A 14,370-nucleotide genomic window follows, 5' to 3' on the forward strand; every position below is an offset into this window, starting at 1 on the left:
CTGAGAGAGACACACAGAGAGAGAGAGAGAAAGTGAGAACACAAGCCACCAGGTCCAGGACTTGAACCGTGGTTGGCCACGTGGGAATATCCAGCGCCTTAACTATTATGCCACCTGCTGGTCCCAAGTGTTACTACTACTTCAGCTGAAGACATTCCCAAACATTTTCTTTGATGCTATTATAAATGGAATTCTTTTCTTTCTCCTTTTTTTGTTAAGGTCTTTGCCATAAGGTGTGTGTATTTGCTGGAGAGAAAGAGGGGGAAAATGAGAAATCACTCCCCACGGGGAATGGCCATGCCACAATCCCTTCTCCATTCTTCTCCTGGGATTTTGGGCATGCATGCACATGTGTCCAGTGTGGTTTTCAAGTCACCATGTCCGAGAGTCGAAACTGTGGTCAGCCATGTGGAAGTCCAGCGCCTTAATCACTGTGCCACCTGCTGGGCCCTGGAATTCTTTTCTTATTTTATCTTGAGATTGTTTAAAATTTTGTTTGTCTGTTGGAGTACTTTTTTTTTTTAAAGAGAGATTTTTGCAATAGGGCACGCATGCTCACTAGGAAAAGTGAGAAATCTCCTCCCAGAGGGGATGGCCACACCGCACTCCCTTCTCCTTTCTCTTCACTGGATTTTGGCATTTATGCACTTGCAGCCAGCCAGTATGAGTTTCTAGCTCCTGGGTCTGGGACTCGAACTGTGGTTGACCACATGGGAGTCCAGCACCTTAACCACTATGCCTCCTGCTAGCCTTGTAGCACATGTTTTTTTAACAATAGAAAAGGCACTCACACACACAAACACGTGTATATATGTGTGTGTGTGTGTGCTTATTTACAAATTTTAGACACAATTCTATAGACTTCATTTTCTATGTTTGCAGCATTTGATCATTGGTCACTACTTACTTTTCTGATTGGCTGGGCTTGTATTTTGGTCACAGCACTTTTGTAGCACTTTTGCTGGTCAAATACTTTGAAGTACTTCGTCTTTTAGGGAAATCTAAAATTCTTGTATTATACCTCACTTTGGGACACAGCCGTTTGAGTCTTATTTTGCTCTGATAGAGCAGTTTACCAAATGGGTGGAACAGCTGTGCGGTTGGGACACATTGCTGATCCTGGTCTTTCTGGAACTGTCCTGGTTGTTGAAGGAGCAGTGGTATCTTCCAGTGGATCTGATGAGAACCTGGTATCAGAGCTTGAGTTCAGTAGAAACCACAGCCTGCTCTTTCAGAACACAGGGTATGGGGGTGCGTATTTAAAGCTGTATTTCTCTTTTTATTATGTAAATGAAAGGTTTGAAGTTTTTTTTGTTGTTGTTGTTGTTTTTTTTTTGAGGAGAGGTTTTTGCTATAGGGCATGTGTGCTTGCCAGAAAGACAGAGAGACAAAAAGTGGGAAATAACCTCCCAGTGGGATGGCCACACCACAGTCACTTCTCCATTTTCCTCTCAGGATCTTGGGTACGCGTGCACATACACCCGGTGTGAGTTTAAACCACTGGGTCTGGGACTTGACCGTGGTCAACTACATGGGAGTCCAACGACATAGCCATTATGCCATCTGCTGGCCCCAAAAGTTTGAAGATTTGAACAGTGTCCTGAAAGACGATTTTATCTTACAGTAGCATTCACATTCTTCTGGACTGTGTTGCATTTAGCAATGGGATTTTTTTTCCTCCTCATCACAGCTTTGGAAACATGATGAGTAAGGAGAAGCGAGAGGCTGTCAGTAAAGAGGACCTCGCCAGAGCGACTTTGATCACCATCACCAACAACATTGGCTCAATAGCAAGAATGTGTGCCCTTAATGAAGTAAGGGGTCATGAGGTTTCTTTTGTTGCTGTGAAGAAAACAATCGAACATATTAAATGGGCTCCACCTTGATGTTAAAGGGAGTCTGTCTTCTCAGAACAGTGCCTAAGTGTAGTTGAATAGGGGGGAATTTATTTCAGTGCAGAGTTAAAACTCTTCAAATGCAGATAAATCTTCATCCCCCCCCCCCCTTTATTGGAGATAAACACTACTGTCTAGAGGCAAAATGATGTCTTTTGAGGAGAAAGTAGAGAAAAGTAGGAAGGTCGCCAGTGTTCCAAATGCTGGGGACTGTCGAGGTGAGGTGGTGATGGGTAACGATGTTGAATTTCGACACCATGCGCATTGTTGAGCCCTAGAGGCCTTGGGAAGGAATCCAGAGGAAGTCACTGAAGCTGGGAGAAGACTGAGCAGGCAGAGGAATGCCCACCCTGGCTCCCTTCCGCCTCAGCAGAGCTGCGTCTTCGTGCTTTCAGCTTCTTTACAGTGCTGCCTTGTAGCATTCGGGTCAAGCAGCATTGTACAGGGCTATGAAAGAACCAAGAATGGGCTGCCCCTGGGGAAAGAGGAGCTAGGATCCACTTGGTCTAGCTTTATGGTTTGTCCCTATGTATACATTTTTGTTTAAATCATTCTTCACATAGTTAATATAGGCATGAGGCCTAAAAGGAATCCTCCAAAGGCACCAAAGTAGTTGTCTTATTTTTAATTAAAAAGATAGCTTATCAGCACCAAATAATTTTAAAAATTCATTGAAATATCATAATATCACTTTTTTCTTTTTTGTATGTTCCCTTTATTGTGTTTATGCATTTTAAGGTATTTTAGTTGGTGTACATACCATTTAAATTTTCCTTAAATAGTAAACATTTCATGGCTATGAATTTGATCAAGTTCATATTATAAAGCATTCACATAGTGCTGGATATTTGGTTGCTTGCTGATACTTTGAGGTTAGCATTTTTAAGTGGGAAGCTGTTCTTTGGTTGAATTTTTTCCTTGATGGGGGCTTAATCAGGAGTGAGATTTATGGTCTACACAATATGACCCCACTTAGGAATACTAATACTGATTGCCATGGTGCTTTGCACAAGGGCTTACCAGTTTAGATGACCTTTAGCGAAGAATGAATGGATCAATTCTACTGCAGTTCTACTAATGTTGGGGTGGAACTTCAGTTGGATTTTTTTTTTCCCTTCTAATTAATAGGCCAAAAATTTTGCTTTGATCATTGGTGAGGTTGAGTTTTTTTGCCTGTTAAATTTCTTGTATAATTTGCCTATTTGTGTCACTTTCCTTCTTTTGACTTAGGATTGTACTATTTTGTTTTACTTAACCGTATAAAACTTTATTTAATAGTAGTTACTGCATATTTAATATAAATAATTTCCTAGTGTGTTTCTTCTCTGACATTTTCTGGCATACTTTGCAGTGGGTCTACTATTGTCTGGAAGGCAAATTTAAGTAGCCCTTGATCAACTGGATTGAATTTGATCAGCTAAGTTGCTGCTAAAAAACTATGTACATTGTGCTTTGTTTGGGTAGCTTTTATGAGAAAATGGAAATTAACATGAAAACTAATTGCCTTTTTTCAATGTGCTCAGAACATTAACCAGGTGGTATTTGTTGGAAATTTCTTGAGAGTTAACACGATTGCCATGCGGCTTTTGGCGTATGCTTTGGATTATTGGTCCAAGGGGCAATTGAAAGCACTTTTTTCGGAACATGAGGTAAGCTGACTTGTTTCTTGTGCTATATATACACAAAGGGTGTGTACTTCACACTGCAGGGCAGTTTGAAGAAGTGAAGTGGGCTGTTTTATGTGTTTTTTTTTTTTTTTGTAATTGTATGTGTAGGATTTGATTGTAATGTTTTGAAAGCATTTACCTGATGGTGACACATGGTAGGTTTTTGGCTTATTTAATTCCAAGTTTAAGCAATTTTTTAAAAATTTATGTATTTTTGAAGAGGCTTTTTCCTTAGGGTGCATGTGTTTGCTGGAGAGAGACAAACACAGGAGAGGGAAGTAAGAAATCATCCCAGGGGGGCCGCGCCACAGTCCCTTCTCCATTCTCCTCCTGGGATCTTGGGCATGCATGCACACACACCTGGTGTGATTTTCAAGTCACCAGGTCTGAGACTCAAACTGCAGTAGGCCTTGTGGGATTCCAGCGATGTAAGTGCTACACCATCTGCTGGCCCCCTAACTTAAGCGTTATTTATTTATTTATTTTTTGGAGAGGTTTTTGCTATAGGGTGCGTGTGCTTGCCAGAAAGACAGCGAGAGAAAGAAAGTGAGAAATTACCCCCTGGGGGGATAGCCACGCTAAGATCCCTTCTCCATTCTCCTCTTGGGATCTTGGACACACACACACACACACACACACATATACACGCCCAGCGTGGGTTTTAACCTACAGGGTCTGGGACTTGAACCGCAGTCAACTACACAGGAGTCCAGCGATGTAGCCATTCTACCATCTGTTGGTCCCATAGCTTAAGTGGTTTTAAAGAAAAAAAATCTTGATTTACATTTCCTTATTATTTTTGCTGTGTTATTTTCTCAACTAGCATTTATATTTTTCCCCCTTGTACTGACTGTAAGTGCAGTTACTCTGGGTTCTGCTTTTTGGTCGGAGGAATGTGTGCGTACTCCCAGTGGCCTAGTCGTGCCACAGGATGACCATTTTCCTTCCATTTCTCCCTTCTGCAGGATCCTGATCATGTGTGTGGAGTGATTTTCAAGCCACTAGGGTAGCCCTGAGAGATCCCATTCCCTATGCACAGCATTTCGGCGCTGTGCTTTGGGGCTGGCCCCTTGTCTCATTTTTTTACTTTTAGTTTTTAATACGCTATATATGACATGTGCTTGCTGGAGGAGCAGGGGGGGCGTCTGGGGGGAGTGAGAAAGCATCTCCGGATTGGGGGATGGCCATGCCACAGTCCCTTCACCATTCTCTTAGGATTTTGGGCATGCACACGTACATTCCTGGAGTGTTTTTCAAGCTGCTAGGTCTGAGACTCGAACCAGTGTAGTCAGCTATGTAGATTCTAGCTGCCTTAACCACCATGCTGACCCAAGCCTACAGCACACATTCCAGGCCATCTCCTATCAAAGTACTAACCAGGCCTGACTCAAGATTGGGTGTGTTCAGGGTGGTATGGCCAGTAGATGCTCGTTTTCTTTTCTTTCTTTTTTTTTTAACTTTTATTATTATTTTTTAATTCACCAGAGTGAGAGAGAAAGAGAGAGAGAGAGAGAGAACGAGAGAGCGAGCGAGCGCATGCACACGCGCACGTGAGCGAGCAAGCAAGAAAGTGAGAAAGCATGCCACCAGGTCCAGGACTTGAACCTCACTCAGTTGACCATGTGAGAATCCAGCACCTGAACCACCATGCCACTGGGTCACTCGACACTCATTTTCTTTTATGCAAGTTTTTAATGCATTGATAGAACTCAAGTGCCACTTTAAGATGTATGTTCTCACAAGGAATAGATCAGTAAAAAACATTCCAGACAAGAACCATATTGTAAGGGCTTAACATGTAGATAAGCACGCAGTGTTAAAATAGAGACTTGCTTAACCTGATATCCTGACTTGGAAAGTGCCTGTTTTTCCTGTTGAGGAGGAGGGAAATGGAACCACAGAAGTGAAAGGAAGGGTTCTCTCTTCCCTCTCCTTGGTTGCTGGGCAGGTGAACTTTTTCAGGTATTGTTGGATTTTAGATCTAGTGATAGGGACATTTTTCAGAATTGTGTGTACATTTTTATTTTAAGAGTGTTTGTGGGACCAGCAGTTAGTGTAATGACTGTGTCGCTGGACTCCCATGTAGTCGACTGTGGTTTGAGTCCCGGATCTGGTGGCTTAAACTCACGCTGGGAGCGTATGCATGCGTGCCCAGGATCCTGAAAGGAGAATGGAGGAGAAGGGATTGTGGCGTGGCCATCCCCCTTGGGGGTGATTTCTCGCTTTCTGTCTCTCTGTCTCTCTCTCTGTCTGTCTGGCAAGTGCATGCGCCCTGTACCAAAAATCTCTCCCCCCCCCCAAAAAAAAGGGTTTGTATGAATTGACAAAAATCAAGGTAATATATGAAGCACTATAAATATAGATTACTTTTTCTTTTAAGGTTACTTTAAATTTTTCATCTTAAATTGTTTGAATTTCATAGTTAATATCCTAAATACACAAATTCTACATAGCAACAAGCTTTTTTTTTTTTAACTTTTAATGATATTAGTAAATCAATACTGAAATGTCATTAGGTTTCTTATTATCCATAATGTTTTTATATGCAGCTTGCTTTTTGTGATCTTTTATCTATTTTATTTTGCTGTATATTTAAGAATAAAAAAGAAACAATTTAGTATTATATCATATAGTAGCTGTTTTCCTGATTAATTTCTTTCTGTCTTTTGTTAAACCTTTTTCTAGGCAGAACATGGAGATTAGTTTCTTAGGTTAACTTTTTAAAAAAAGATATTTTTAAATCATAATTATAAGCCTTTTATGGAATTTTGATTTTACATCTTGTCATTCTTACTATCTGCTGATTTTATTTTTCCCTCTGGGTAAGGTCTGTTCCATTTGTCCATATTTTTCCATTTGTATTCAGACCTCTGACTCTGCATTTGTGGAACTTTGATTATTTTAAATGCCTTTTTTGCATCTTGAACTACTTTTCCTGCCCTCCCACTGAAGTCAGTGTAACTGTTGCTGTGAAAGCCTGTACAAATTTCTCTTTCATCCTTTCTTATTCTCATCTTAGCTTTTTTTTGTTGTTCTTTTTTTTGAGAGGTTTTTGCTATAGGGTTCATATGCTCACCAGAAAGACAGAGACAGAGAGACAGAAAGTGAGAAATCACTTCCCAGGTGGGATGGTCATGCTGCAATCCCTTCTCCATTCTCCTCTTGGGATCTGGGGCATGCACGCACACGTGCCTGGTGTGAGTTTAAGCTGCTAGGCCCAGGACTTGATCTGCAGTCGACTACATGGGAATCCAGCGAAGAGGTTTTTTTACTATAGCGTGCATGCGCTCGCCAGAAAGACAGAGACAGAAAGCGAGAAATTACCCCCCAGGGGGGATGGCCACGCCGCAATCCCTTCTCCTCTATTCTCCTCTCAGGATCTTGGGCATGCATGCACACGTGCCTGGCGTGAGTTTAAGCCACCGGATCCGGGACTTGAACCGCGGTCGACTACATGGGAGTCCAGTGACATAACCATTAGGCCAACTGCTGGTCCCTCACCTTAGCTCTTTGTGCCTGTAACAGTCTGTGTCTGTCCTTACTTGATGGTCGGTTTTGGGTCTTCAGTGGAACTCAATATAATGGTTAACTCTCTCTCTCTGTGTTTAAAGTAAAATAAAATATAGAAAGCCACAGAAAACAAAATATGTGGCTAACTACAAACAGGCCCCTGTGTCTGGCAGCCATGGGAGCCCCGGAGCATGCTGAGCCGGCCCAGTGCTCCCTTCTACAGCCTGGCCTCTGAATAGCACAGGTGGTTTGGGCTGCCTTTTTTTTTTTTTTTTAAATTATTTATTTAATTTTATTTATTCATTTATTTTAATTTGACCAGAGAGAAACAGAGAGAGAGAGAGAGAGAAAGTGAGAAAGTAAGCCACCAGGTCCGGGACGCAAACCATGGTCGACCATGTGGGAGTGTCTAGTGCCTTAGCCACTATGCCACCTGCTGGTCCCTGGGCTGCCTTTTTCTAAAATTGAGAAACAGTGACAAAGCAGTCTTTCTGTGTTTCATGTTTCTTGAAGTTCCCCCCCCCCTTTTTTTTTTTAAGAATTATTTAACTTTATTTATTTAACTTTGACCGGGGTGGGGGGGAGGGAGGGACAAAGTGAGAAAGCAAGTCACCATGTCTGGGATTTGAACCACAGTTGGCCATGTGGGAGTCTAGCGCCCTTAACCACTACGCTGCCACCTGCTGGCCCCAGTTTTTTAAAGAGAGGTTTTTGCTATGGGACATGTGCACCAGCTGGAGAGATGGAGAGACAGAGACAGAAAGGGACAATGCTCTTCTCCCCGCCTGGGGATGGCCATGCTGCAATCCTTTCTCCTTCATTCTCCTCTTGGGATTTCGAGCATGCATGTACACACACCTGGTGTCAGTTTCAAGCCGCCAGGTCCAGGACTTGAATTGTGGTCAACCATGTGGAGGTCAGCACCTTAACCACCATACCATCGGCTTGCCCTAAAGAAGTTTTTCTTAAAAAACTACTGGCAGGGCTGTCAGGTGGCGTGGTTAAGGTGCTGGACTCACACACGGCTGACTGCAGTTCGAGTTCTGGACCTGGCAGCTTTCTCTCTCTCTCTGGTCAAATTTAAAAAATAAAAATTATTACAGTAAATTATTTCTTAAAAAAAATTGATTGGCCCCTAGGTACTTATAATGTTTCACAGACTTTTAGTCCATTCTTTTCAGTCCACAAGCAAGATTTCAATGATTTCCTTCTCCAGTTATTTATTATGTTAAAGTACTTTAATACCTGATCTCATGCTTTGGAGCCCTTGACGGGTTCTGCAAGAGTCTTCCCAGTTCCCGCTGGCATTCTCTTTCTGTCAGTCTTGGTTTTGTCTCATTTTCTTTGGTATTTTGTCCCCTTTTTTTGTTGCATTTTGTTTTGGGGTCCTTGTTGGCTTTGACCGTCACCGCTTCTCTGGGTATAGTGCTGGCCTCTGCTGCTTCTCACCTCCTCATTCCCTAGTTCACATCCCAGGCATGGTCTCTTACTGGAAGTAACTAAGAAAAAATAAGTTTAAGAAAGAGTACCGGGACCAGCAGTTGGTGTAATGGCTATGTCGCAGGACTCCAGTGTAGTTGATCGCGATTCAAGTCCCGGACCTGGTGGCTTAAAATCATGCTAGGCGCGTGTATGTACGTGCCCAAGATCCCGAGAGGAGAAGGGATTGCGGCGTGACCATACCCCCATGGGGTGATTTTCACTTTCTGTCTTTCTGTCTCTCTCTGTCTTTCTGGCAAGTGCACTTGCCCTATAGCAAAAACCTCTCAAAAAAAAAAAAACAAAACAAAACGCGAGTACTCACCTTGCCCGTCTTCTAGTTGCCACCTGTTGTGCCTTTGTCCTACTATTGCCAGATGTCCCTCCCTTTGAACCCAACCCAAGAAGACTCAGAGCTCCTGTAGCCCCCACTGTGGGTGGCTTTGCTCTGTCACAGTGGCCTGACGTGCCTGGACTGTCTTGTTGGACATCAAAGCCCTTTCTCCAGTCAGGAGCTCCTAGGGTTTCCTGGTCCAAGGCTGGAAGTGTGTGCTCAGGAAATGAGTGTCAGGAGTTAAGGGTGGCATTAACTTTACCATTAGTAATAATATTTTATAGTAATTTAAATGTCTAAAAATTGCCTTTTTCCCCCCAGGGTTATTTTGGAGCTGTTGGAGCACTCCTTGAGCTGTTGAAGATCCCCTGACAGTACCTGGGGAGAGGTTTTCCTGAAACCTGCCACAACGAGATCTGTGGATTTTTTTTTTAAAAAGAGATTTAACTCAGTTTTATGATTGTGTATACTACCTGAATCAAAGCAAGAAAGGACAGTGTATTTTCTGAGTCATCAAGATAAAGCCTTCAAAATTCAGTTTAAACTAGCAACCAGAAAGGGAAGATACATTAAAAACAAAACAGGTGGACCACGTCCAGGCAGTGTGAAGCTTTGCTGTATTTAAGTTACTGTTCAGTACGAGACTGTTAAACTTGTGTATTTTTGAAATCTCAGCATCACTCGCTGGAGACACTTCAGTTCTGTGTTCAGCTGACTGTGCTTCTGTGTCTTGTTTGAACTTGCAGATGTAAGGCAAGTTCCTGTGCATTGTACTACCCTAATCACAACTTGTCAGTATGGTGCATTGCTCTGGTTTGTGTTTAGCCTTCATGTGACTATTGAAAAACATGTTTTATTTTTAAAGTTCTGCAAACTTAGTTGGACAGGTTAATTTTGTATCTAAAACTTGATAAGCAGTTTTTGGACGGGCAGTTCGGTTTGTTTCACACTAAAATACTGGGAAGGTCTATTTGGAAAGGCAGGACTTTTGGACTAAATTTCCTTGGGGTAGTGTGGGGATTACTGATGAAAATGGGTTAAGTCTATAGAAAAAGCACAATCTCAAAGACTAACTCAGGCATAAAGGAGCTAGAAGTGACCTTTCCCCAGGGACTGGGGGGAATCTGGTTTTTCTTTCAGGATGAGCAGAAAAGAAGGAATTGTGTCCATTGGTGAACTTGTGGGTGGGGCTGGGGTCAAATTGCTTGAGGAGAGTGACAGGCTGGGATGGAGTCTTGGGAGGGGTTGAACCTTTCTGCCGTGCAGCATGATTGAGAAAGCCTTTTCCCCTTGGAGATGGGACATATAAAGTGCCTGCATCACTGCTGAAGGCAAGGAAGGGTGTGGCCTTGGAGCTGGAAGGAACAAACCCTTTGGCCTCTGTCCATATGCTGCTTTGCAGAGGGGCTGGGTGAGGCTTCTGGGTGGTCATGGGCAGGCACCAGCCAGCCACGTGGGGGGCAGCAGAGGCGCAGGCCCGCTTTAGTTGGGAGGAGTAAGTAGCAAAATCCCCTCCTCCAGCTGCTCCCTTATCCAGCTCTCTCCCCTCTGAGAACCCCACTGTGTGGTCTCCATCCCCCAACCCTCCAACACAGTTTGCTGGAGTCTGCTGCCCCTGTCCGTGCTTGCAGCCTTCAAGAGGTTGTGACCAATGTTTCTGTGCATCGTCTTGTCCAGCCCAGTTTTAAAAGCAAACCCAGAGGAGCAAACCTGCCCAAGGTCACAGCTGGAAATGGGCAGAACTGGACTCAAACCTAGGTCTGGCCTCTGAGCCTGAGTTGGGACCCAGACATGGTCAAACCGCCACCCACCCTTATGCCTTCCTCCTCCCTGACCCACTATTCCCTCTCTCGAGAAACCTTCTTGTTTCCTACTTTGTGTTCAGCCCACCCTGTACCTCCCAGGGCAGGGCAGGGCAGGGCAGGGGGCAACAGGATGTCTTGGGTCCCCAGTAAGTCTGAGGGCTGTCTCAGGGCCTCTTCTCAGTTCTAGTAGGGTAGACCCCTCTCGCTTCTGCCTTCCTGGCCACTTGAGTAACAGCTCATCCTCTGACAGGTTAGCTATCACCAGTCCTTGAGTTTCTCCCAGGCAGGCGTCAACTTGCACCTCACCCAGCCCTGGCCTCAGGTCCAGCCCCTGCCCCAACAGTGCCTTCTCTCTCCACTTGTGGGTCTCCAAGGCCATCTCTGCAAAAATGTCCCCATTCTCCCACCTGTGAGGTGCCTGCAAATACAAGCTACAGTAGCCATTGAACCTGCCCTGTCCACTCAGCAGTCTGCCTTCCCCAGGTCACTTCATGTCCTCCGCCACTAGAAATCATGGTCCAGTTGAAGAAGGAAGGTGGCCTGAGCTGAGGTGGGGTGGTGGTAGATGCTAAGAGTGGACACAGGATGCTAGAGGCCAAGTGGGGGATGCGATGACCGGCTGAAGGGGTTGATGAAAGGTACTGTGAGGCTGCCCAGGCTCAGTTTTGGACCGCCCAAGTTTGATATATAATAGACAGCTGGATATTTGGGTGGAAGATACAGAGCTAAAGATGGTGTGCAGAGGCAGGTAGAAGTGAGAGGGGTTAGTGAATTCCAAGGTAATGTGAAGAAAAATGCCAATGAAGAGATGAGTGGTGAGGGAAAAGGGGCTACGAAGAACACAAGGCTGGTCAGAGGCTGACCAGAGGTCTGGAGCTCAGGAGGCGGACCGGCTGACCGAAGAGGTCTCCGGGCTCCAGGATTAAGGTTGCCCACGTGCAGCTGCAGGCTCACAGCTTGCCTTGTGGGCAGCCGTTTCCTGAAGTTGGGGCCAGAAGCTGAACTGCAGAGTCTTAGCAGGGGTGGTGAGAAGGCAGCACCCACAGCCATGGGAGTGCTTTGAACCAATTTTTTTCTCCTGACAGAATAATTTCCAGACCAGTGATACAGCTAGAGGGTTGGGTTGGGGCAAATCCCCAGGATCCTGTGGACAATAGGGACCAAATGCATTTCCACCACTTCAAGTTGCCTGAGTGCTATGATCCCACCATAGGCTGCTTACCTGTGGTGTGTCTGCAGTTCTGGGAGGAGGTGGGTCTTGGCTTACACAGGATCTGCATGCAAGGCCTCCCTTGCTGAAGTCTGGCACTCCTGACCTCTTCGCTCCTGTGCCCCAGGACACAGGAGGGGTCAGGCAAGAGGCTCCTGTTGACAGTTACCAGCCTTGTCTGATCAGAACCATTCGTCCTGAGTTCCCAAGTCTTGCTAAAGTGGTGTGTGGGGGACTACAGATTCTCCGAGCTGAAAGGTACATGCTCAACACAGGATTTTCAAAATCTGCTTTTTATTTACATGTGTTTGAGTCAATTACATGCATGTTTTACTTAAACAAGAGTGATTAGCAAAAAATGCATTAAAATTTTAAAATAGCAATTAAATATACAAAAATATAGCTTACAAAAAACTGCGAATGTTTAAAAATATTCTGCTGCAGAATTCTTAGTGTACAAACACGTCTATGAAACCTGAGGCTCAGCATTTCATAAACCTTTTTTTGAGGGAGTCACACAATAGCTAATGAATAAACCCCAAAGGGTTAAACTACAGGACTAAAGTGTCCTCTCCCCCTTCCTGGCAATGACCTGTCAAGAGACCCAAAGAACACTAGGAAGACCTGGGTGCCACCAGGAGGGCCTTCCTAACACTGGCCACACCCACCCCGTGCTCCAGGTGGGGCCTGGGAGGAGCCTCGCGGGCTGGCATAGGAAGCTGAGAAGAGCTCTGTCAAGCCCAGACTCACCCTCAGACACTGGTGGGCTGTATTCTAGGTGTTACCCCTGGGGCAGGGAGAGTGTCCCTCGTCCTACAGACAAAGTGAGGACTGGGTTGGTGAGCTAAAGTGTTGATGGAAGTGGAATAAAACAATTTGCATCTTTAAACAATATGCTCTCTAAAGCTGAATTTGTAAAATAAAACAAACCCCTTTTCTCCTGATATTTCCACTCAAGTGGAAGCACACTTCATGGCGCGTGGGGTCTTTGGACGTCTTACCAGAGACCCATGACCCCAGCATTTTCTAGCTGTCTTTTGCAAATTTAGGTAGAATTCAAACTGAGTTTAGACACATCCATCTTAAATTTCTGAAAGACACCCAGGGCCAGAGAGTCCACAAGTGTTAGAGGGCAGGTTTACACAGCTACTGAAGTTTCAGATGACAGACCTAGTTGCACCCGTAACCCAGGGAAAGACCTGGGTTGCTGCTGGGTGGCAGGTTGCCAGGGAGGTGAGTGAGGACCGAGGCACTGGGGAGCTGCTGGAGAGGAGGCACTGCAGTGCCCTCCTCAGAGGGCTGCTGGAGGAAACAGCTTTTAATTGATCTCCTGTGGGGCAAAGATACTTAGAGATTTTAAAGGTTTGTTTTAAAGCTTACTGGTGGGCTAATTTCTGTCATCAAATGGAAACAAAGTTGGGTAAAAGGTCACACTGTAGAAAGCGGTTCTTTTTAAAGTGTGTGCAGGGAAAGGGAGCCAATTGATGAACCCATGTAGACATCCAGGCATACCTAAAAGTGTTGCAGTCTGCCCCACAGAGTAGAAAAGCTGAAAACTCCAGCTTCAAAAATGAGCTTGCCTGGAAAACTTAAGAGACTGCCACAGGATGAGGTGAGTGAGGGCAGTGGGTGCAGCTTGTCCAGCCTCCGGTGAGGCTGCTCCCAGCAGCAGAGCCTGCCCCCAGTGTCCTATCACAGATGAGGAAGCCGGTGGGAAACCCTGGTGCTCTTCATTAGCTGGACACAGCCGGGGTGAGGGAGGGATTTCTCGTTTATATAAACTAGAATTCCAGGATGTTGTAATCAAGTAAAACTGCCTCATTCAAAAGGAATGTGATTATAACTAACTATGGGCTCACCTTTTCTCAGAACTGGCTTTTCCCATGTGCATAAAAATGTTCCTTGAATATACTTGTCTCATACCACGTGAGTTCAAAAGGAGAAAGATACGTGTGTACGTGCACGCATAAAGATCTCCGGAAGAAAAACAAGAACAAACTAATAGTGGGTGCTCATGAAGAGAGGAGCAGGTCTCGGGCTTGCTGGGGGTCAGGAATTCGAGGAAGACTTTACTGTTTATTTGGGGGTTAAGAAAGGAGACCCAGCTGCGGCTCCTAACCCACCTTGAACAGGCCATGCACAGTGTGGTCTGTAAGAGGCTGAGGCAGGAGGATGGTGATGTGGGGCCCTGCTGAGAGTACTCTCTCCTCCCCTATGCCTCATTTACAAAAAATTTAAAGGAATACTCAGGACTGAGCAACCAAGTTGGGTGCAGTGTGGGCAGCCAGGTGGAGGTGACCAAGAGCAGGAGAGGAAAGAAAAGGGGTGCACAGACAGGTTCTAGTTCTACTGTGACAACTGAGGAGCCTGTGTGACCCATCCAGATGACTTTTTAAAAGGTTTTTGCCATAGTGCACATGTGCTCACCATAGAGAAACGGGGGAAGTGAGAAATCACCCCCCAGCAGGAA

General features: G+C 44.9%; 1 protein-coding gene and 1 non-coding gene across 2 annotated transcripts in view; both read left to right on the top strand.

Annotated features, from left to right (window-relative positions):
* The window catches only part of PANK2 (pantothenate kinase 2), a gene marked incomplete at its 5' end in the record, with an annotated part of 34,018 nt that extends 24,216 nt beyond the window's left edge, over positions 1-9,802 (top strand). Inside the window, 3 exon segments of the mRNA XM_014582293.1 lie at positions 1,691-1,814; positions 3,419-3,544; positions 9,207-9,802. Of these exon segments, the coding sequence (XP_014437779.1) occupies positions 1,691-1,814; positions 3,419-3,544; positions 9,207-9,257 (301 nt within the window).
* MIR103A-2 (microRNA mir-103a-2) lies at positions 2,289-2,348 on the top strand. The gene has a single exon (NR_129389.1). It is a non-coding gene; the product is annotated as a microRNA mir-103a-2 (primary transcript).
* Positions 9,803-14,370: the final 4,568 nt, after the last annotated feature.

Source organism: Tupaia chinensis, unplaced genomic scaffold, assembly GCF_000334495.1.
Source record: "Tupaia chinensis unplaced genomic scaffold, TupChi_1.0 Scaffold143574_1, whole genome shotgun sequence".
NCBI classification, from domain to species: Eukaryota; Metazoa; Chordata; class Mammalia; order Scandentia; family Tupaiidae; genus Tupaia; species Tupaia belangeri.